The sequence below is a fragment of the Aotus nancymaae genome, unplaced genomic scaffold (genome assembly GCF_030222135.1).
Source record: "Aotus nancymaae isolate 86718 unplaced genomic scaffold, 86718_ANA_hifiasm-v0.15.2.pri h1tg000003l, whole genome shotgun sequence".
NCBI classification, from domain to species: Eukaryota; Metazoa; Chordata; class Mammalia; order Primates; family Aotidae; genus Aotus; species Aotus nancymaae.
In genome coordinates this window covers 45060436-45084134 of record NW_026988414.1, presented here as the reverse complement: position 1 = coordinate 45084134, position 23699 = coordinate 45060436, and the positions used below count along the sequence as shown (strand labels likewise).

General features: G+C 40.3%; 1 protein-coding gene across 1 annotated transcript in view; it reads right to left on the bottom strand.

The window, feature by feature from the left end:
- CAAP1 (caspase activity and apoptosis inhibitor 1) overlaps positions 1-17109 on the bottom strand; it is a 59825-nt gene extending 42716 nt beyond the window's left edge. Inside the window, exons 1-4 of the mRNA XM_012454632.3 lie at positions 16754-17109; positions 10755-10955; positions 9569-9653; positions 8264-8339 (exon numbers count right to left, since the gene is read on the bottom strand). Of these exons, the coding sequence (XP_012310055.1) occupies positions 8264-8339; positions 9569-9653; positions 10755-10955; positions 16754-17059 (668 nt within the window). The 5' untranslated portion in view covers positions 17060-17109. The remainder of the gene's footprint in view (positions 1-8263; positions 8340-9568; positions 9654-10754; positions 10956-16753) is intronic.
- Between the last annotated feature and the right edge of the window lie 6590 nt (positions 17110-23699).

Here is a 23699-nt window from a genome sequence, read left to right as displayed (position 1 = left end):
GAGCTTTAAGATTTGACTGCCTCACTGGATTTCAGACTTGAATGGGGCCTGTAGCCCCTTCATTTTGGCCAGTTTCTTCCATTTGGAAGGGGTGTATTTATCCAATGCCTGTATCCACATTACATATAGGAAGTACCTAAATTGCTTTTGATTTTACAGGCTAATAGGCAGAAGGGACTTGTCTCAGATAAACCTTTGGATTATAGACTTTTGAGTTAATGCTGAAATGAGATAAGACTTTGGGGGACTGTCGGAAAGGCATGATTGATTTCAAATGTGAGGACGTGAGATTTGGGAGGGGCTGGGGAGGAATGATATAGTTTGGCTGTGTCTCCACCCAAATCTAATCTTGAATTACAACTCCCATAATTCTTACATGTTGTGGAAGGGACCCAGTGGGAGATAATTGAATCATAAGGGTGGTTTCTCCCAGACTGTTCTTGTAGTAGTGAATAAGTCTCACAAGATCTGATGGTTATAAAACCAACCAAGACTTCACTTGGTTGCCTCATTCTCTCTTGCTGCCACCATGTATGAAGGGCCTTTCACCTTCCACCATGATTGTGAGGCATCCTCAGCCATATGAAACTATGAGACCATTAAACCTTTTTCTTTATAAATTCCCCAGTCTCAGGTATGTCTTTATCAGCAGCAAGAAAACGTACTAATACATCATTAAATGGCCTCTAACAGTTGAAAAGGTAACACCAATGCTCAGGTATGAAAAAGCAAAGCACTTAAGCCTAACGGCACTTCAAAAACCGAAAAAAATAATAGATTTTTAAAAAGGGAAAACAAATATAATCAACCAAAAGCTTAATTCAGGATTCTCCATAAGTAGCATCAAGAAACAAAATGTTGATCAACGTGTGGATTAGGGGAGAAACAAAATGATTAATTTTGATAACTTAAGAAACTTTAAAATATTAAAAGGTTAATAGGTCTTGTAAATGCTTAAGCTAGCTGAACCAAATTAGTATACAATATAAATGATTTAAAGCTAAGTATTTTGAAGGAACTCCAAAAGTAAGACGTTAAAAATGTGTACATTTTCGGAGGCAGATCCAATGGCTGAATAGGAACAGCTCTGGAGTGCAGTTCCCAGTGAGAACAACATAGAGGGTGAGTGAACATTGCATTTCCAAACGAGTTATTATTGCCCATAGACCAAGAGATTCCAGGGCTGAAAAGGGCTACAAGTTTCCAGCATGGCTGTTTCAGCCAGTGCAGCGGGTCACCGCACAAAAACTCACAGAAATCCAGGCGGTCGTTTCAACTGGCACCTGGAACGCCTGGGAGACAGGGCCACCAATTCAACTGAAGAAAAGGGGGCTGAAACAGGGAGCCATGTGATCTGGCTTGGCAGGTCCCACCCCAACAAAGACCAGCAATCTGAAATGCTCTGGATTGAGAGGTTCACAGCAAGCGCAGCTGGACCCAGGTAGGTCCAGTTCTGTTGGGGGAAGGATGTCCTCCATTACCGAGGCAGTCCAACACTACCAGGACAGTCTGCCATTACTGAGGCAGACCACCATTACCAAGGCAGTTCTAATAATACCTCTATAAACAAAACCGAAGGAAGTTCATACAGCATCTGGGCAGAGCCCACAGCAGCTCAGCAACACCTCTGCCGGCAGACTGTGACAAGGCTACCTCCTTGCTGGGCAGGGCAGCTCTGAAAAAAAGCAGCAGCACATCAGGAACTTCTAAATAAAGCCTCACCTTTCCAGGACAAAGCACCTGGTAAAACAGGTGGTTATAAGTTCCACTGCAGCAGACTTAAACGTACTTGCCCGGCAGCTCTGAATAGAACAACAGAGCTGACAGCTCAGCACTTGAGTTCCTATAAGGGACAGACTGTCTCCTCAAGCAGCTCCCTGACCCCTGTATATCCAAAGAGTCACCTCATAAAGGACAGCTCAGGCTGATATCTGGCGGGTATCCTTCTGGGACGAAGATAACAGAAGAAGAAACTGGCAGCGACCCTTACTGTTCTGCAGCCGCCACAGGTGATCCCCAGGGGCAAGCAGGATCTGGAGTTCATCTCCAGCAGTCCCTCACCAGAGGGGCCTGACTATTAGAAGGAAAACTAAAAACAGAAAGAAATAACTTCATCATCAGCAAAAAGGAAATCCACTCAGAGACCCCATCCGAAAGTCACCAAAGACCACAGGTAGATAAATTCACAAAGATGGGAAGAAACCAGCACAAAAAGGATGAAAACACCCAAAATCAGAACACCTCTCCTCCTCCAAGGGATCACAACTTATCACCTGCAAAGGAACAAAGCTGGATTGAGAATGAGTCTGATGAACTGACAGAAATAGGATTCAGAAGGCAGGTAATAACAAACTTCTCTGAGCTAAAAGAACATGTTCTAACGCAATGCAAAGAAACTAAGAACCTTGAAAAAAGGTTTGGCGAAATGCTAATGAGAATAAACAGCTTAGAGAAGAACATAAATGACTTAATGGAGCCGAACAACACAACACGAGAACTTCGGGAAGCATATTCAAGTTTCAATAGCTGGATCGACCAAGCAGATAAAAGGATATTGAGACTGAAGGTCAACACAATGAAATAAAATAAGAAGGCAAGATTAGAGAAAAAAAAGTGAAAAGAAATGAACAAAGCCTCCAAGAAATAGGGGATTATGTGAAAAGACGTAATCTATATTTGATAAGTGTGCCTGAATGTGACAGAGAGAATGAATCCAAGCTGGAAAACACTCTTCAGGATATCATCCAGGAAGACTTCCCCAACCTAGCAAGGCAGGCCAATAGTCAAGGCCAGGAAACACAGAGAACACCACAAAATATTCCTCAAGAAGAGCAACCCCCAAGGCAAATAATCATCAGATGCATCAGGGTTGAAATGAAGGAGAAAATCCTAAGGGCAGCCAGAGAGAAAGGTCGGGTTACCCACAAAGGGAAGCCCATCAGACTCACAGCGGATCTCTCCACAGAAACCCTACAAGCCAGAAGAGAGTGGGGGCCAATATTCAACATCCTTAAAGAAAAGGACTTTCAACCTAGAATTTCATATCCAGCCAAACTAAACTTCGTAAGTGAAGGAGAAATAAAATCCTTTACAAACAAGCAATTGCTCAGAAATTTTGTCACCACCAGGCCTGCCTTACAAGAGCTCCTGAAAGAAGCACTAAACATAGAAAGGAACAACCAGTACCAGCCACTCCACAAACATACCAAATGGTAAAGAGCATCAACACAATGGAGAAACTGTGTCAACTAACGAGAAAAACAACCAGCTAGTACCAAAATGGCAGGATCAAATTCACACATAACAATGTTAATCTTAAATGTAAATGAGCTAAATGCCCCAATCAAAAGACAAAGACTGGCAAATTGGATAAAAAGTCAAGACCCAACCGTGTGCTATATCCAGGAAACCCATCTCACATGCAAGCACACACATACGCTACAAATAATGGGATGGAGGAAGGTTTACCAAGCAAATAGCAAAAAAAAGCATGAGTTGCAATCCTAGTCTATGATAAAATATACTTTACACAAACAAAGATCAAAAGAGACAAAGAAGGGCATTACATAATGGTAAAAGGATCAATGCAACAATAAGAGCTAACAATCCTAAATATATACGCACCCAATACAGGAGCACCCAGATACATAAAGCAAGTTCTTAATGACCTACAAAGAGACTTATAGACTCCCACACAATAATAGTGGGAGACGTTAACACTCCACTCTCAATATTAGACACATTAACGAGAGAGAAAATTAACAAGGATATCCAGGACTTGAACTCAGATCTGGACCAAGCAAACCTAAGAGACATATACAGAACTCTCCACCCCAAATCCACAGAATATACATTCTTCTCTGCACCACATCACCTACTCTAAAATTGATCACAAAATTGGAAGTAAATCACTCCTCAGCAAATGCAAAAGAACAGAAATCATAACAGTCTCTCAGACCACAGGGCAATCAAATTAGAACTCAGGATTAAGAAACTAACTCAGAACCGCACAACTTCACAGAAACTGAACAACTGGTTCTTGAATGTTGACTGCATAAAAAAATGAAATGAAGGCAGAAATAAAGATGTTCTTTGAAACCAACGAGAATGAAGACACAACATACCAGAATCTCTGGGACACACTTAAAGCAGTGTCTAGAGGAAAATGTATAGCAATAAATGCCCACATGAAAAGCAAGGAAAAATCTAAAATCGACACCCTATTTTCAAAATTGAAAGAGCTAGAGGAGGAAGATCAAAAAAAATTCAAAAGCAAGCAGAAGACAAGAAATAACTAAGATCAGAGAAGAACTGAAGGACTGAAGGAGACAGAGACACAAAAAAAACCCTTCAAAAAAACCAATAAATCGAGGATCTGGTTTTTTGAAAAGATCAACAAAACAGACCACTAGCCAGATTAATAAAAAAAAAAAAGAGCGAAGAATCAAATAGATGCAATAAAAAACAATAAAGGGGATATCACCACAGATTCCACAGAAATGCAAACTACAATTAGAGATTACTACAAACAACTCTATGCACATAAACCAGTAAACCTGGAAGAAATGGATAAATTCCTGGACATTTGTGCCCTCCCAAGCCTAAACCAGAAAGAAGTCAAAACCCTGAATAGACCAATAAGGAGGGCTGAAGTTGAGGCAGCAATTAATAGCCTACCAACCAAAAAAAGCCCAGGTCCAGATGGGTTCACAGCTGAATTCTACCAGACATACAAAGAGAAGCTGGTACCACTCCTTCTGAAACTATTCCAAAGAACGCAAAAAGGGGGAATACTTCCCAAATCATTTTATGAGACTAACATCATCCTGATACCAAAACCCAGCAGAGACTCAACAAGAAAAGAAAACTTCAGGCCAATATCCATAATGAACATAGATGCAAAAATCTTCAATAAAACACTGGCAAACCGATTGCAACAGCACATCAAAAAACTTATCCATCACTATCAAGTAGGCTTCATCCCAGGGATGCAAGGCTGGTTTGACATATGCAAGTCTATAAACGTAATTCACCACATAAACAGAACCAAAGACAAAAACCACGATTATCTCAATAGATGCACAGAAGGCCTTTAACAAAATTCAGCAGCCTTTTATGCTAAAAACTCTCAATAAACTAGGTATCGACGGAACGAATCTCAAAACAATAAAAGCTATATACAACAAATCCACAGCTAATATCATACTGAATGAGCAAAAACTGGAAGCATTCCCTTTGAAATCTGGCACTAGACAATGATGCCCTATCTCACTAGTCCTATTCAATATAGTATTGGAAGTTCTAGCCAGAGCAATTAGGCAAGAAAAAGAAATAAAGGGTATTCAGTTAGGAAAGGAGGAAGTCAAATTGTTTCTATTTTCAGACGGCATGATTGTATATTTAGAAGACCCCACTGTCTCAGCTCAAAATCTCCTGAAACTGATAAGCAACTTCAGCAAAGTCTCAGGACACAAAATCAATGTGCAGAAATCACAAGCATTCCTATACACCAATAACAGACTTAGAGAGAGCCAAATGAAGAACAACTGCCATTCACAATTGCTACAAAGAGAATAAAATACCTAGGAATACAATTAACAAAGGATGTAAAGGACCTCTTCAAGGAGAACTACAAACCACTGCTCAACGAAATAAGAGAGGACAGAAACAGAAGGAAAAAGACTCCATGTTCACAGTTAGGAAGAACGAATATTGTGAAAATGACCATAATGCCCAACGTAATTTATAGATTCAACCCTATCCCCGTCAAGCTACCTATGACCCTCTTCACAGAACCGGAGAAAAACATCTTAAACTTCATATGGAACCAAAAGAGAGCCCGCATAGCCAAGACAAGGTTAAGCAAAAAGGACAAAGCTGGAGGTATCATGCTACCTGACTTCAAACTATACTACAAGGCTACAGTAATCAAAACAGCATGGTACTAGTACCAAAACAGAGATATAGACCAATGGAACAGAACAGAGGCCTCAGAGGCAACATCACACATCCAAAACCATCTGATCTTTGATAAACATGACAAAAACAAGCAATGGGGAAAGGATTCCCTGTTTAATAAATGGTGTTGGGAAAACTGGCTAGCCATGTGCAGAAAGCTGAAACTGGACCCCTTTCTGACACCTTACACTAAAATTAACTCCAGATGGATTAAAGACTTAAGGCCTAACACCATAAAAACCCTAGAAGAAAACCTAGGCAAAACTATTCAGGACATAGGCATAGGCAAGGAATTCATGACTAAAACACCAAAAGCATTGGTAACAAAAGCCAAAATAGATAAATGGGATCTAATTAAACTCCAGAGCTTCTGCACAGCAAAAGAAACAATCATTAGAGTGAACCAGCAACCAACAGAATGGGAAAAAATGTTTGCAATCTACCCATCTGACAAAGGGCTAATATCCAGAATCTACAAAGAACTAAAACAGATTTACAAGAAAAAAACAAACCCATTCAAAAGTGGGCGAAGGACATGAACAGACACTTTTCAAAAGAAGACATTTATAAGGCCAGAAAACATATGAAAAAATGCACATCATCACTGGTCATTAGAGAAATGCAAATCAAAACCACATTGAGATACCATCTCATGCCAGTTAGAATGGCGATCATTAAAAAATCTGGAGACAATAGATGCTGGAGAGGATGTGAAGAAATCGAACACTTTTTACCCTGTTGGTGAGAGTGTAAATTAGTTCAACCATTGTGGAAGACAATGTGGCAATACCTCAAGGACCTAGAAATAGGAATTCCATTTGACGCAGCAATCCCACTACTGGGTATATATCCAAAGGATTAGAAATCATTCTATAATAAAGACACATGCACACATATGTTCACTGTGGCACTGTTTACAATAGCAAAGACCTGGAACCGACCCAAATGCCCATAGATGATAGACTGGACAAGGAAAATGTGGCACATATACACCATGGAATACTATGCAGCCATAAAAAAGGATGAGTTCATGTCCTTTGTAGGGACATGGATCAATCTGAAAACCATCATTCTCAGCAAACTGACACAAGAACAGAAAAACAAACACCGTATGTTCTCACTCATAGGCCTGTATTGAACAATGAGAACACATGGACACAAGGAGGGGAGCATCACACACTGGGGTCTGTTTTGGGAGAATAAGGGAGGGACAGTGCGGGGTAGGGAGGTTGGGGAGGGATAACATGGGGAGAAATGCCATATATAGGTGACCGGGGGGACGGAGGCAGCAAACCACATTGCGATGTGTGTACCTATGCAACAATCCTGCATGTTTTGCACATGTACCCCAGAACCTAAAGTGCAATAAAACATATTTTTTAAAAAATGTACATTTTCTACTCTGTGGTTTCATATAAATTACCCTATAACACTCTTACCCAATAGCATTCTTTTAGAAATGAAAAAAATTCTATATTTCTGGTTAACTATGTACTTCGCTATGCTACTACCCCTGGTAACCTCTTACTCATACTACTGCCTGTGACACAAGTATTTCTTTTTCTTTTACAATTTATTTTTTTCTCATCTAGCACAACTCTTTATATTCTTCAGGAAAAATGCTAAGCTTTGCAAAGAACAAGTCATTCTTTGGAAACTACCAAAATAGTTAATTGTTTTAAGCAAAGAGCATCAATATATGCTCAAATTAATAGGTGAAAGTTTGATGTACACTAATAAAATGAAAAAAATAACAATTAGCATGTAGCTTCTTGATTAGTCAGCATCCCAAAACTTTAAGTATTATTTTATCATCCCAATAATAAAATAATATATATTTATAGGTAAAATATGTAGACTTACACAAAATGAACATAACTATCTCATCTGTGAAATAAGACTATTATTGCCTGACAATAGATACACAGATTAATTTAATGAGATCAAGTGTTCTATGCTGTTAATGTAGAAACTGACAGAGTGCTTAATAAATAAATAGTGAGGATCATGAATAGCATATTCAAAATCCAAATAAGAGTGATTCTGCTTCAGTTTGGTACTGCTATTGTTCTATATCTATATGGAGTAGTTTTAAAAAATCATCTTAATCCTGAAAGTAGTTAACTCCATCCTCCTATATATACCAAAAGGACCAATCATTACAAGTACACAAATAAATCTTTTTATACCACTGAATGATTTTATAAATAAAACACACAAAAAAACAGTAACATCCTTGATATAACGAATCATCAAAGGAATAACAAAGAAATTTTGAAATAAAAATGAAAGTTTTTAAACTTACTGACTGACTAAATCAGATCCCATCTTAGAGCCATCATCTGCCTCCTCTTCCATATCAGAGTCCATTCCATTGTCACCTTACAAATGAAAGAAACTATTGAAAGGACACTTTTAAAAAAGTTACAATGGTGTAATCATTACATTAAAAGAATCATCTTTAAAAGTGATGCAGATTAAAGAACTTTATACTGGGTCAAAACTTACATTTTTAATTGCTTGTATTTAAAATACTTTTTTCAATGCCTTATGTATTTCTCATTGCCTTCTTTTTATCTATTATATAAATGTATACAGACAAGAAATGTGTGCACATATACTTAAAACATATGTATGTATGTATGTATGTATGTATGTATTTCCAGAGTTACAAAATTCCAACAAACAATTTTACATTTAAAAATGAAGCTATCTGGCCAGGTGCAGTGGCTCAAGCCTGTAACCCTAGCACTTCAGGAGGCCGAGATGGGCAGATTACCTGAGGTCAGGAGTTCAAGACCAGCCTGGCCAACATGGCAAAACCCTGTCTCTACTAAAAATACAAAAAAAATTAGCAGGATGCTGTGGCGCGTGCCAGTAGTCCTAGCTACTTGGAAGACTGAAGCTGGAGAATCGCTGAAACCTGGGAGGCAGAGGTTGCAGTGAGCTGAGATCGCACAACTGCACTCCAGCCTGGGTGACAGAGTAAGACTCAGGCTCAAAAAAAAAACAATGAAACTATCTCTGGAAACTTCATGAAAGACTCCAATTTTTGTTTCTTCTTCTGTCATGTGAATGCTAAAATCCTTGCAAAGTTCCAAAAGAAAAAATAAATGGCTAAAAGTCCCAAATTCTAGAGGTGTGAGTATCACAAAGAGTAGTCATACTTCAGGCAGACAAATATTGATAAATTGCATGGAAGTAGTCTAACTCTATACTTGGGTCTTATTAGAGAATAAACAGTATGCAATAGTAACTAAACAATGTAAAAAATCTAAAAAAGAAAATTAAAAATATTTTAAGGGAAATCTTTGCCTTTTCAATAATTCATTTTTAACAGATCTTTGGTAAACATTTTTTACTTCATTTTCTTACACTCTTATCTATATATACTTGATTTGGAAAAACTACATATTAAGTGTATTGTTGAACTGCTATTCTCATATGTAAACCATATTTTTTAGTACAAATAGAAGTAAAAATACTCTTCAATGATAACTCAATAATAAAATTAAAGTAACATCCAAGTAGGAGAAAGATTACCTCAGGATTTATGCTGAATACAGTATTAACTAATAAGTTACCAGAATGTAAAAATATGTATTCTTACCCTCAAGAATCTTCAAAATTTTTTTTTCAGACAGGAGCTCTAACTGTTCCTGGCATAGTTTTTTAATTTCTTCTATTGAACAGTTCTAAAGGAAATGACATTTTAAAAAATGCATTTATGTAACACAGCCCCAGTGTAAACTGGAAAATTTCAATCACAAAAATTTAAGTTAGCAAAATCTTACAATAAAATAAATTAAAGCCTCAATTAGATTCAAATACATCTTCTCCTGGGATGAAATCTGAAAAACTGCCAGTTAATATGGGAACATTATAGATTTGATGGTAATACATAAAGCTGTATTTATTATCAAAGAACAAACTAAAGAGAGTCAGTTTCCTAGCTATTCTTAATATCAGCCTATTTGTGTTACGTAATTATTCTAAAGGCTTAAATATTCAAGTCTTATATCTTTAGATATATTATCTCGAGCTTAACTTGAGTGTCCGAGGTCTATTTCTACAACTATAAAACTAGAACAACAAATATTTCCCTAAATAATTTTAAAAAATAATTACATAAAAATACTTGTGAATCTAATGAAATATAAGGTATTATCAGCCATTGTTGTTTATTGTTACAGAGCAGCATACTGTGACATTATTTCTTAAAGCACCAGAAAGATTACATGTCCAATTTAGCTACTCCCATTCCCTGTACTTAACAGAATAATCTCTACAGGGTCAACAAATTTCTTGCCTAAACATTTTTTCTTGGCAAATTTTTAAATAAACACAGCTGTTTATGATTCTCCATTTTACAAAATATTTTCAAGTAGCTTGTTTCAGATACAAACATCCAATTAAAAACTGCATTAAGGCCGGGTGAGGTGGCTCACACCTATAATCCCAGCACTTTGGGAACCCAAGGTGGGCGGATCACAAGGTCAGGAGTCAAGACCAGTCTAGACAACATGGTGAAACCCTGTCTCTACTAAAAATACAAAAATTAGCCAGGCGTGGTGATGCACACCTGTAGTCCCAGCTACTCAGGAGGCTGAGGCAGGAGAATTGCTTGAACCCGGGAGGCAGATATTGCAGTGAGCCGGGATTGTACCACTGCACTCCAGCCTGGGCGACAGAATAAGACTCTGTCTCAAAAAAACACGCATTAAGTAAAAAAAACAATTGCCACAAAGAAAGTTGTATTTCTACATATGTATATAGTCTGATGTGTAATAAAGTACCTTTAACACATCAGGAAGCATCTTCTGTAACTTCTTCTCTCCTATGATACAGAAGCACTGCTGAAGCATTTCTTTTTTGTCTGATATATAGAAACTAACTGGTTTCAATGAGACAGTCAGGTCCAGTCCACCTTCTTCCAGGTCACTGTGCTCTGCCAAGAATAATTCTTTCTCCAAAGTTGGCAAAATATATTTGCTTTCCTAAAGTCAAAATAAAGAAACATTAAATACTACTACTTAAAATATAAAGAATATGTATGACATCATTTTCATTTAATGAATTATTCTTCATCAAAAATTCTCAAATACTTTGCACAATTATTTATCTAAAACCACAGGAGAGAATATTTAATTGTTCAATGTTCTTTGATTTTCCTCTCCAAACCGCAATTAACTCAAGCAGTAGCTATAAATGGAAGAGATATTTAGGATACACAAACAAAAGTATACTAAATATTGAATAATTTCTTAAAGTTTTAAATTTTTGAAAACTTAGGATATTCCCCTAACAGGCCATTCACCCAAAAGTTCTATGTATGCATTATCACTGTACTTAAATTCATATAAATAGATTCAAGTAAAAAAGTTACAAATCACAAATATTATGCAGTAAATTAACATACTTACTAGGAGCTATCATCATTTTTAAAATTTACATAATCATAATGAAAGTAACCAATTTCAGTAATTTAAGATATTTCTGTCCATTTTACTCTCTCCCAACTCTATCCAGTCTCTCCAAATCTATTCCATAATTCTGTTCCAAACTGTTACAATGTTTTGCCTAGGTTACACCAATAGCCATTAAATGGGACTCTCTGAATCTAATCTGCGGTTTCTTTGTTTGGTATACTGTTAGCAGAATGGATCATATAAAATGAATATGTGTGCATCCTTACCATTGCTCTTAAGGTAATATGGCCTACATGGCCTTCATGCTCATTCTTGTGTTCAGGACACAATCTTCTTTGAATTACTGAACTGTAACCTATTCTCCTTCTTTCAGCTCATACAGGCAGGGCTTCTGCATACCATTTTCCTAGGACAGTCTTTCCTCTCTCCTTTCTCTATCACACTTAGAAGATTAACAAATTCAGATAATTCAGACAATTCAACAGTCATTTTCTCTGGAAAATCTTCCCTGACCACAGAAATCAGAGAGTTGTTTACAAAGCAGTTTTAAAATGGGTCAATCTTAAAGAATACTATGATAATTAGACTGAAAAAGTAAAAGAATTAGTACTTGTTCTAACAGCTTACAATGTAACGATGCAGAGAAACTGGAATCCTCATACACTGTCAGCAGGAGTATAAAATTGTGCAGCTACTTTGGAATCTAATTTGGCAGTTCCTCAAAGAGTTGCCATATGACCCAGCAATTCCATTCCTAAATATACACTCAAGAGAAATGTAATGATACCTCCACACAAAAACTTGTTCTTAACAGCATTACTCATAATAGCCAAAAGGCAGAAACAACACAAATGAACATCAAGTGATAAATGGAAAAATGAAATGTGGTATAGTGGTACCTATATATATGTGGTACCTATGTACAGCTATACAAAAACAAAACAAAATGTGGTACAGCAGCCATAAAAAGGCATGAATCTCTGTAATACAAAGGAATAAACTCAATGTGCTACAATATGGATGAACCTTAAAAATATTATGCTAAGTAAAACATGCCAGACACAAAACACCACATATTATATGATTCCCATTCATATAAAATGTCCAGAACAGGAAAATGTATACATCTATAGAATTAAGAAATAAGTTAGTAGTTAAATAGGTATGGAGCACAGTAGGGGTGAGTATTGAGGATGACAGCTAAAAGTAACACATAAGGTTGCCTTCTGGAGTGATGAACATGTTTTAAAACTGTAGTGATGGTTGCACAACTCGGTGAATACACACAAAATCACTTAACTGTACATGTCAAGTGGGTGAACTGTATGGTATGTCAACTATATTTCAAAAAAATAGTGAATTCAATACACAACAGATACAACAGCACTCTAAAGTTTGAAATGTTATCTACATGCCTAATATGCAATGAACTTTTCTTCACAAATACACACATATTTCATTAGAAGATGGGTTTAATTCTGTATGCAAATGTTTTCAATGTTCAATTGACCAATGTTGTTGGTCTCCCTATCATAATGGAGTGTTAGAACTATGGAAACTGGCTGGGCGAGGTGGCTTACACCTGTAATCCCAGCACTTTGAGAGGCTGGGCGAGGTGGATCACCTGAGGTCAGGAGTTCGAGACCAGCCTGGCCAACATAGTGAAACCCCATCTCTACTAAAAATACAAAAATTAGCCGGGTATGGTGGTGGGTACCTGTAATCCCAGCTATTCAGGAGGCCGAGGCAGGAGAATTACTTGAACCCAGGAGGTAGAAACTGCAGCGGGTTGAGATAGTGCCACTGCACTCCAGCCTGGGCGACACAATGAGACTCCATCTCAAAAAAAAAAAAAGTAAACTATTTAAAATAAGAATGTGATATCCAAAATTGAATCTAGGTGTAATAAAACTTAATAGATCTATATTAAATAATTTTTAAAGGGTTTTTAAAAAAATCACCCTAAGAAACTCCACTAGACCCAGATATTTCTGACAAATATATGAGAAGAAAAGATAAACCATTCTGGAACACACCAAAAAGACAAAAAGCTTCCTAACTCAATCCATTACAAAAATAAAAACCACAGGCTGATCTAATTTAGAAACATTTACATCAAATTAAAAATAGGCTGATGGCGGTGGCTCACGTCTGTAATCCCAGCATTTTGGGAGGGCAGATCCCGAGGTCAAGAGATTGAGACCATTCTGACCAACATGGTGAAACTGCATCTCTACTAAAAATACAAAAATTAGCTGGGTGTGATGGCATGCTCCTGTAGTTTGTGCTCCTCAGGAGGCTGAGACAGAATTGTTTAAACTTAGGAGGCGGCAGTTACTCCACTGCACTACAGCCTGGCAACAGAGGGAGACTCCACTGCCGCTGCGGTGGCTCATGCCTGTAATCTCAGCACTTTGGGAGGCCGAGGCGGGCGGATCACCCAAGGTAGGGAGTTCAAGACCAGACTGACCAACACGCAGAAATCCCATCTCTACTAAAAGTACAAAATTAGCCCGGCGTGGTGGCGCACGCCTGTAATCCCAGCTACTCGCGAGGCTGAGGCAGAACAGTCACTTGAATGCGGGAGGCGGAGGTTGTGGTGAGCCGAGATTGAGCCATTACACTCTAGCTTAGGCAAAAAGTGCGAAACTCTGCCTCAAAAAAACAAAAAGAAAAAAAGTAAAATACTGAATTCCAGCCAAGTACAAGAAACTCAACAAACTAAAGAGAGAACTTGTCCCAAGACTCCAAAGACCGTTCAACATCAACTAATTTATCAATAAATTACATTAGATGATTAAAGGGAGAAAAAGTATGTGATCATCTCAACAGAATGCCAGAAAACCACCTGATAAAAATCTAGAACCCTACTGAACTAGGAATTGAAGAAAATTTTCCTAACCTCGTCAAAGATATTTCAAAACCTGTAACAAATAATTTCAAACTAATAATAGAGTGGTTAGATTCAAGAAAAATACATAAAAATACAGAGCCCATGCTTCCTTAATTCCCAACTTCCAAATGTAATGTTGGCCGGGTGCGGTGGCTCACGCCTGTAATCCCAGCACTTTGGGAGGCCGAGGCAGGTGGATCATGAGGTCAGGAGTTCGAGACTGGCCTGACCAAGAGTGAAATTTCATGTCTACTAAAAATACAAAAAATTAGTAGGGTGTGATGGAGAGCGCCTGTAGTCCCAGCTACTCGGGAGTGTGAGGCAGGAGAGTCGCTTGAACCCCAGAAGCGGAGGTTGCAGTGAGCAGAGACTGCGCCACTGCACTCTAGCCTGGGCGACAGAGCGAGACTCCGTTTCAAAACAACAACAAAAAATGGAATGTTAAAAAATATGAGAATACAGAATAGTCTCATAATCTTGCAATAGGAAAGATCTTTCTAAACAACACACAAAATCCAGAAGGCTCAAGAAAATATTCGCTTTGACTACAAAAAAATATCAAAGGCAAATTAAAACAACAACAAAAAAAAAGACAAAAAAAAAAAAAATCAAAGCCTTCAGTACACCCTGGACAAAGTTATAACAATATTTGCAATACACTCTACATAAAAATTAGAACCAAGGCTTTATGTGAAAATATTTGAAACTTATCAGTTAAAGTTGAAACACTGAAGAGAAAAATGAGCAGAGGGTATGTACAGGAAAATACTTAAGAAGGAATCAAATGGCAAATAAAAATATAAAAATGTTCAATCTCACTAATCAGGAAAATAAAAATTAAAACAAGCACAATATTAATTTGACCCATTAGTCTGGCAATTTTTTTTTTTTTTTTTTTTTTTTTTTGAGACGGAGTTTCGCTCGTTACCCAGGCTGGAGTGCAATGGCGCGATCTCGGCTCACTGCAACCTCGGCTCACTGCAACCTCCGCCTCCTGGGTTCAGGCAATTCTCCTGCCTCAGCCTCCTGAGTAGCTGGGATTACAGGCACGCGCCACCATGCCCAGCTAATTTTTTGTATTTTTAGTAGAGACGGGGTTTCACAATGTTGACCAGGATGGTCTCGATCTCTTGACCTCGTGATCCACCCGCCTCGGCCTCCCAAAGTGCTGGGATTACAGGCGTGAGCCACCACGCCCGGCCCTAGTCTGGCAATTTTTAAAAAAATGGTTATCAAATGCTAGTTAAGAATTTTGGAAATAAATATTCTTATATATGTGTATTCTTATATGTATCCTGTTTGGACTACAAATCTGTAAAATCTTATTTGGAAAGCATTTGACGGCATTCACTAAGTTTTTTCATAGCATAAGCCTTGACCCAAGAATTTGAGTTCTCACACTCTCCCAACATAACTCTTGGTAGAAGATATATAAACAAAGGCGTTTGTAATGTAGTCATAACAATACAAAAAAACCTGCAAACCTAAATAGCAGTAAAAATATAAAATACCAGGAAGTCACTAAAAATAACAAACCACGTATAGAAAGAAACCTATCACAACAATGCAGGCGTTCAACAGCGGGAATAACACTACAGCTTAAGTGTAGGAACTTAAATACATATATCTGACGAGAAGTAATGAAAAGAGGCTGCATATCAAAATATTAATGGAGAGGCAAGAAGATGCTTTCATTTCCACACTGAATGAATTTAAAGTACATATTCATTCGTTTTGAAACAAATTATGATTTTTTTTTCAAACAGTGTAATCTTGGCAGATGAGTAGCATATAAAGAACACAGCTTTTGCAGTCAGATATTTGGATTCAAATCTAGGAGCTATTAACAAACTCTGTGATCGTAAGTAAAGTTTCTTAACCTCTTTGGATCTCAATTTTCTCATCTGTAATGTAGAGTTAACCATATCTACGAAAAGGTGAAGACAAACGGAGAAGTGTTTGGCTAGCAAGGGCAATGAAGGCTAGCTTCCAACTCATACTCTTCTGGGAGACTGAAACCATTGGAGTGAAAGGAGCCAAGGGTGGAAAAAAAAGTCAAGTGATCAGGAAATTCAGAAACTTGAAGTTCAAGATCCAAGGTATGGATGGGAATGTGGAGCTCACCAGGACTTAGGAACATGAACCTCAAGCACGGACGACCTTGGGATCGCCGCGCTAGCAGTAAGTTCCAGCCGGCGCCCCACCCCTCTGGTAGCCCAACTTCTTCCGAAAAAGGAGCAGCCCGGGGAGGGGAGTTGGGGAGAGATAGCAAGGGGAGAAATGCCACATACAGGTGAAGGGGAGGAAGGCAGCAAATCACACTGCCACGTATGCACCTATGCAACAAGCTTGCATGTTTTTCACATGTACCCCAAAACCTAAAATGCAATAATAAAAAAAAAAAAGTAAAGAAAAGAAAAGAAAAAAGAAAAAGCTGCAGCTTCGGGAAGCGGCGAGAGGGGCGCGCACGCACCTGCTGCAGGGAGCCCGAGACGCTGGAAGAAGAGTCGGTACTCCTCCGTTTCCGGCGCTCGTTACGCTCCACGCTGCTCCCACCCCAGCAGCTGCCGGCGCTCCCACCGCCGGTGACACTTCCACTGAAGCTGGCGTTCCCACAGCAGCTGACGCTCCCGCAGCCCCCGGCGCTCCCGCAGCCGCTAGTACTTCCACTGCCGCCGCTGGCCAAGGCGGGTATGAGGTCCGGGACCGCGAGCGCAGCGGCCGCCTCCTGACTGCTACGTTTGCGCCGCTTCTCCCGGGAGGACTTTTTCCCCGTCATGATCCCTCTACTGCAACCATCGGAGGAATGTACGCCGTCTCCGGTGCGACCGAAGGCCGACTCCCGCAGCCGTGAGCTGCAGACACTGGCGCGTCGCAGGTTATGCGTCACTTCCGGCCGTGTCGCAGAATGTGGTGAGGCGTTTTTGGAGGGGGTGCTAGAACCAGTTGCCTTTCCTCCTCCTGTCGCGGAGGTCGATTTGAGTGTAGTCAGTAGCCCTTGTAGTCGGAGTTTGATTTATTTTGTTTTTATACCTCTACAAAGAATAGAGGGGCATTTTAACTTCAAACGTTTTTAGTGTTTGTCAGTTTACAATAAGGTTGAAGTATGGTTGCTGATTCTCCATTTTCGTTTACCTCCAAATCTTAAACTATTAACAACGCTATAACAAAAAGAGAACTTAGGGAAAAGTTGCATCTAATTTTCGTCATCACCTGGGCAAATTACTTATTTCTTGCGTAGAATCTAAGATGGACAAGTAAAGGACTTGAGTTCGTTTTTGAAAATTGACAGTGTAACTGGCGTGGTGGCTCACACCTGTAATCCCAGCACTTGGAAGGCAAAGGCGGGTGGTTCACGAGGTCAGGAGATCCAGACCAGCTTGGATAACATGGTGAAACCCCGTTTCTACTAAAAACACAAAGAATTAGCCGGGCGTGGTGGCATACCCTGTAATCCTAGCTACTGGGGAAGCTGAGGCAGGAGAATCCCTTGAATTTGGGAGGCGGAGGTTGCAGTGAGCCGAGATCATGCCACTGCACTCCAGCCTGGGTGACAGAGTGAGACTCCGTCTCAAAAATAAAATAAAATAAAATAAAATTAACAATGGTTCACAGATTTTACGGGTGGAGGTAATCTAAACGGAAGGCAGATTTTTTTGTTTGTTTGTTTTGAGACGGAGTTTCGCTCTTGTTACCCAGACTGGAGTGCAATGGCGCGATCTCGGCTCACCGCAACCTCCACCTCCTGGGTTCAGGCATTTCTCCTGCCTCAGCCTCCTGAGTAGCTGGGATTACAGGCACGCACCACCATGCCCAGCTAATTTTTTGTATTTTTAGTAGAGATGGGGTTTCATCATGTTGACCAGGATGGTCTCGATCTCTTGACCTCGTGATCCACCCGCCTCGGCCTCCCAAAGTGCTGGGATTACAGGCGTGAGCCACCGCGCCTGGCCCGGAAGGCAGATTTTAAAACGAGGGGAAAAAAAAAGAAAAAAAAAAAATCCCATAACAGAACAACAACAAAAAAAAGTGAACCGCAGGGGCCTTCAAGCCACAAGGGGAAAAAGATAGAGCCTCGGGCAAAACTAGCTGGATGGTTGTAATTCTGTGCCTTTCCCTGAATTAAGAGGCAATTAAAGAAGCTTCCCTTCAATGTGTCTCCTATTTGTCTCAGTCATTCAACAATTACTTCCTAAGTGCCTAAAACAAACCAGCGGAGGGTTAATAACCAGGAATACTTCTGGCCCTAGGAAAACTATCTTCCCCCAGGCCTCACTCTTAAATTAGCCTTGTAAGGTAAATGCTGGGGTGAGCCCACTGTGTTCATAGAAGTTCCATTAAGTATCACATTAAGAGTCATACCTGAAAGGACTTGAGAGTATTGTATTCACAGATAGGAAAAATACATAAAATCAATAGTGTGTTGCATTTATAAAGCTGTTATGGAATGAGTTGTATCCCTGATACCATCCTTATAATTTTAATAAAACTAAATTGCTAGATTTTTTTTTCAAGGCGAAGTTTTGTTCTTGTTGCCCAGGTTGGAGTGCAGTGGCGTGATCTTGGCTCACCACAACCTCCACCTCCCAGGTTCAAGTGTTTCACCTGCCTCAGCCTCCCAAGTAGCTAGGATTAGAGGCATGCGCCACTACGCCCAGCTAATTTTGTACTGGCTGGTCTCAAAGTGCGGACCTCAAATGATCCACCCGCCTCAGCCTCCCAGAGTTCTGGGATTGCCAGCGTGAGCCACCACCGAACCTGGCCAAATTGCTAGACTTTTAACAAAAGGTAAGCTTTCAATAGAAAACTATCTACAGATAGTATCTTTGTCTCGGTTAAGTAATCTCAAGTTTTCCATTTTGAGATATTTCCCAGATTCTGTACTCCAATGGTGTTATAGGAGTTACTAAGAAATTATTTTGGGCCGGGCGCGGTGGCTCACGCCTGTAATCCCAGCACTTTGGGAGGCCGAGGCGGGTGGATCACGAGGTCAAGAGATCGAGACCATCCTGGTCAGCATGGTGAAACCCCGTCTCTACTAAAAACACAAACAATTAGCTGGGTACGGTGGCGCGTGCCTGTAGTCCCAGCTACTCAGGAGGCTGAGGCAGGAGAATTGCCTGAACCTAGAAGGCGGAGGTTGCGGTGAGCCGAGATCGCGCCATTGCACTCCAGCCTGGGTAAAAAGAGCGAAACTCCGTCTCAAAAAAAAAAAAAGAAATTATTTTGGAACAGAACAGAGGCCTCAGAAATAACATCACACATCTACAAAAAAAAAAAAAAGAAAAATAATTTTAGGCAGATAGAGAGGAAAAGGGGTCTTTGGGAAGTTTTTTTTTTTTAAAGCAGCTCCAGAAATGTTTCTTATCTAGCAAAAAAGCTGGGCTGACAAGCTTTGGTATACAAATGCAGGCCATTAGAAACTGGGTTTACTCAATATGGTGATTCCCCTTTTCTTCTTGTCCCCACATGTGCCTAGCAACATGGCCATCCCCACATATCCCCATGTGTGTAGGACATCATGGCACCCTGCATTTGCATATTAAAAGGCTAGGGTGGGAGGGCCATATCTTTTGCAGGCTATGTAAATGACCGGTCAAACCGATTCCCTGGGCCCTTTGCAAATCAGACACCATCTCCTCTGGAACTCCTGACCTCATAACATAACTGGCTGTTGTCTGCTGCACCCGGGGTTCCCTCTTTCAGCTCTTCCCTCTGTCTCTGTATGAGGGAGCCTCTTCTTTATTGCCTATTACGTTCTCTGCTCCTTAAAAACACTCCATGTGTGTCTGTGTCATTTTATTTAAACCGGCAGGAGACAAAGGACTCAAGGACTCTGGTGTTCCTCCAGTCCTTGGAGCCGTATCAATGGGGTCACTGATGCTACTTGGTCTGAAGACCCTTCTGAGAAACTCACTCAGCACAAGAATGCACTTTCTACCTTCTTATTATTTCATCCCCCATGTCCTAACCGATCAGCAACCCCTAGCTCCTCAGCCCCCTACCCACCAAAATTCCCTTAAAAACCCCTGTCCAAAACTTACTGGGAGGTAATTTGAGGTTCCCTCCCATCTTCTTGTTTGGCTGCTATACCATTATTAAACTCTTTCTCTGCTGCAACTCCTGCTGTTTCCATGTGTGGGTGTGTCACCATGTCATGGGTAATAGAACCTAATGGTCCTATAACATCACCCACAAAATTCATACATTGAATCCCTAACTCCAATGTGACTGAATTTGGAGACAGGATCTTTAAGGAGGTAATTAAGATTAAATGAGGTCAAAAGGGTGGGTTTCTAATCTAATATAACTGATGTCCTTACTAAAAGAAGAACCTGGTACAGTGGTGCATGCCTGCAGTGCAAGCTACTCAGAAGGCAAACTGGGGAGGACTGCTTGAGGCCAGAAATTCTGGGCTGTGGTGTGCTATACTGATCAGGTGTCTGCACTTAGTTCAGCATCAATATGGTGACCTTCTGGGAGTGGACCAGGGGTGAACTGGCCCAGGCCAAAAATGAAGCAGGTAAAAACTCCTGTGCTAGGCTGGGCGCAGTGGCTCACACCTGTAATCCTAGCAGTTTGAGAGGCCGAGGCGCAGATCATTTGAGGCCAGGAGTTCGAGACCAGCCTGGCCAACATGGTAAAACCCATCTCTACTGAAAATACAAAAATTAGCCAGAAATTGCTTGAGCCCAGTAGGTGGAGGTTGCAGTGAGCTGAGATGGTGCCACCACACTCCAGCCTGGGCAATGGAGCGAGACTCAATCTCAAAAAACAAAACAAAATAAAAACAAAAGAAACAAAAACTCCCATGCTGATTAGTAATGAGATCACAGCTGTGAAAAGCCACTGCATTCCATCCAGAACAATATAGCAAGACCAAGCCTCTAAAAAAAGAACAGACTGCCCTGTCTTCTGACCATGCGCAGAGGAAAGGCCATGTGAAGACACAGTGAGAAGGTAGCCATCTACAAGCCAGGAAGAGAAGCCTCACCAGAAACCAACTTTGATGGCACATTGATCTTGGACCTTTAACCTCCGGAACTGAGAGAAAATAAATTTCTGTTTAAGCCACCCAGTTTGTGGCACTTTGTTATGGCAGCCTGAGCTAGCTAATATAGATCTAAAATGTTATGTGTGCCTGGGTAGAGCTAGTTCTTTATTAATTCCTGGCTGCAAATTACTCTTATAAAATCCATTGAGAAGCTCCTGGGTTTCCACTTTGTTCTGTAGCAACCTGTCAGTCAGTGTTCGTATTTCTTCAGGAGGACCAAGAAAGCAAGGCACTCCTCAGTTGATTGCTGAACGGTATTTATGAACTTGGCAGATGAATTACAGTCTTTGCCCGCTCACACACTTGTTCTAGGACACAAAAGCATTGTTCTACCACTGGTGATAGAGAAGGAGAGAAAATAGACAAAATCCATTCCTTCATAAGCATATTTTCTAGTGAGGTGAAACAATGAGAAAATACACAATAGGAAGTGCTTTCCTCCTCACTTTGGCACTCTGCATTCTTCTTACCCTGTTTTTCTTCAGCACCCTTAAACACCACCACACATATATTTATCTGTCTCCTTCCACTTGAATGTAAACTCCTGAAAAGCAAGGACTTTATTTGCTTCTCTTTTTTTGAGACGGAATCTTCTCACCAGGCTGGAGTGCAGTGGCACAATCTCTTCTCATTGCAACCTCCACCTCTTGGGTTCAAGCAATTCTCCTGCCTAAGCCTCCTGAGTAGCTAGGACTACAGGCACACACCACCATGCCCAGCTAATTTTTTGTATTTTTAGTAGAGACAGAGTTTCACCATGTTAGCCAATATGGTCTTGATCTCTTGACCTCGTGATCTGCCCGCCTCAGCCTCCCAAGGTGCTGGGATTACAGGCATGAGCCACCGTGCCTGGCTTATTTGCTTCTTTATTCCCAATATCCCACTGTCCTTAATAAAAGTTTGGCATAGTCCAGTCACAGTGGCCCAATCTGTAATACTAGCAGTTTAGGAGGCTGAGTTGGGCAGATCCCTTGAACTCAGGAGTTCAAGAACATCCTGAGCAACATGGCAAAACATCATCTCTACCAAAAATACCAAAAAAAAAAAATTAGATAGGCATGGTGGCACATGCCTGTAGTTCCAGCTACTCAGGAGGCTTAGGTGGAAGGATTACCTGAGCCTGGGGTGATAAGGTACCTGAGCCTGGGGAGATAAGGCTGCAGTGAGCTGTGATTGCACACTGCACTCCAGTATGGGGTACAGAGTGAGTAAAATTAATGGCTAGAAACCAGTCCTTAATAAATGATGTTGGTAGGAGGTTTGCAGTGCTCTTACATCACATGGCAGAGATTTAGCTGTAGGGACTTAGCTGCTACTGTGAAGTTGACAATCAAGTGGGCTTTGGAACCACAGGTACAAACTGCTTTCTAGATGGGGTTCTGCTGAATGGAAGACAGGGAAGGACTTTGACTCATGCTAAGAACATGCCACAGAGACATCACAAGCCTGTTGAACAATATGAAATTGGCTTTTTACAGGTTAAAAATGGTTGAATGTTGATTGAAGCAGCAGAGAAAAAAAGAAAGTAATTGAATATTGACAGTTTCATATGGTCCAAGTTAATATGCTTAAGAGACCAGCATTAAACATTGCTATGGACTTAAAACTCTGCAAACAAATGCGGACTGCTTTTCTGCCTACAACAAGTATATGGGAGGGTGGACAGAGATTGGTCCTTCTAAATCAATTTAAGCAAAGCCGTGAGAGCACTGATCACAATGATTGCCAGGGATAGACACGCATTAATGCTGGGGTCAATCAGTTATTCTCTGGGATTTTTATAAAGAGATGCTAGGTGAGAAATTTGCTCTTTCACACTAAGTCATCACTTAACAACTTCATTACAGTCAACTGTAAGGAAATTATCTCCTAGCTGTTAGTTGTCATGTTCTCTGTCTTGTGACAATTCTAAGAAAATGAGGCCAACAAAAGCACTTGCTGAAACAAGTAACAAAACCCTGATACTATCATTTTCCATCAGTGAGACATTGTAATTCTTTTTTTTTCCCATTTAGCTGGAGTGCAATGGTGCGATTTCGGCTCACTGCAACCTCCACCTCCCAGATTCAAGCAATTCTCCTGTCTCAGCCTCCTGAGTAGCTGGGACTACAGGCATTCACCACAATTCTGGCCAATCTTCTGATATTTTAAGTAGAGACAGGGTTTCACCATATCAGTCAGGCTGGTCATGAACTCCTGGCCTCAAATGATCCCCCCCCGCCCCACTCGGCCTCCCAAATTGCTGAGAATACAGGCGTGAGCCACTGCACCCCGTGTGATCTGATTGCTTTCTGTCACTTGCAACCTAAAGTCCTAATTAATACAACATAGTACATGTAAGATCTTCCATGATCTCAACAGCATT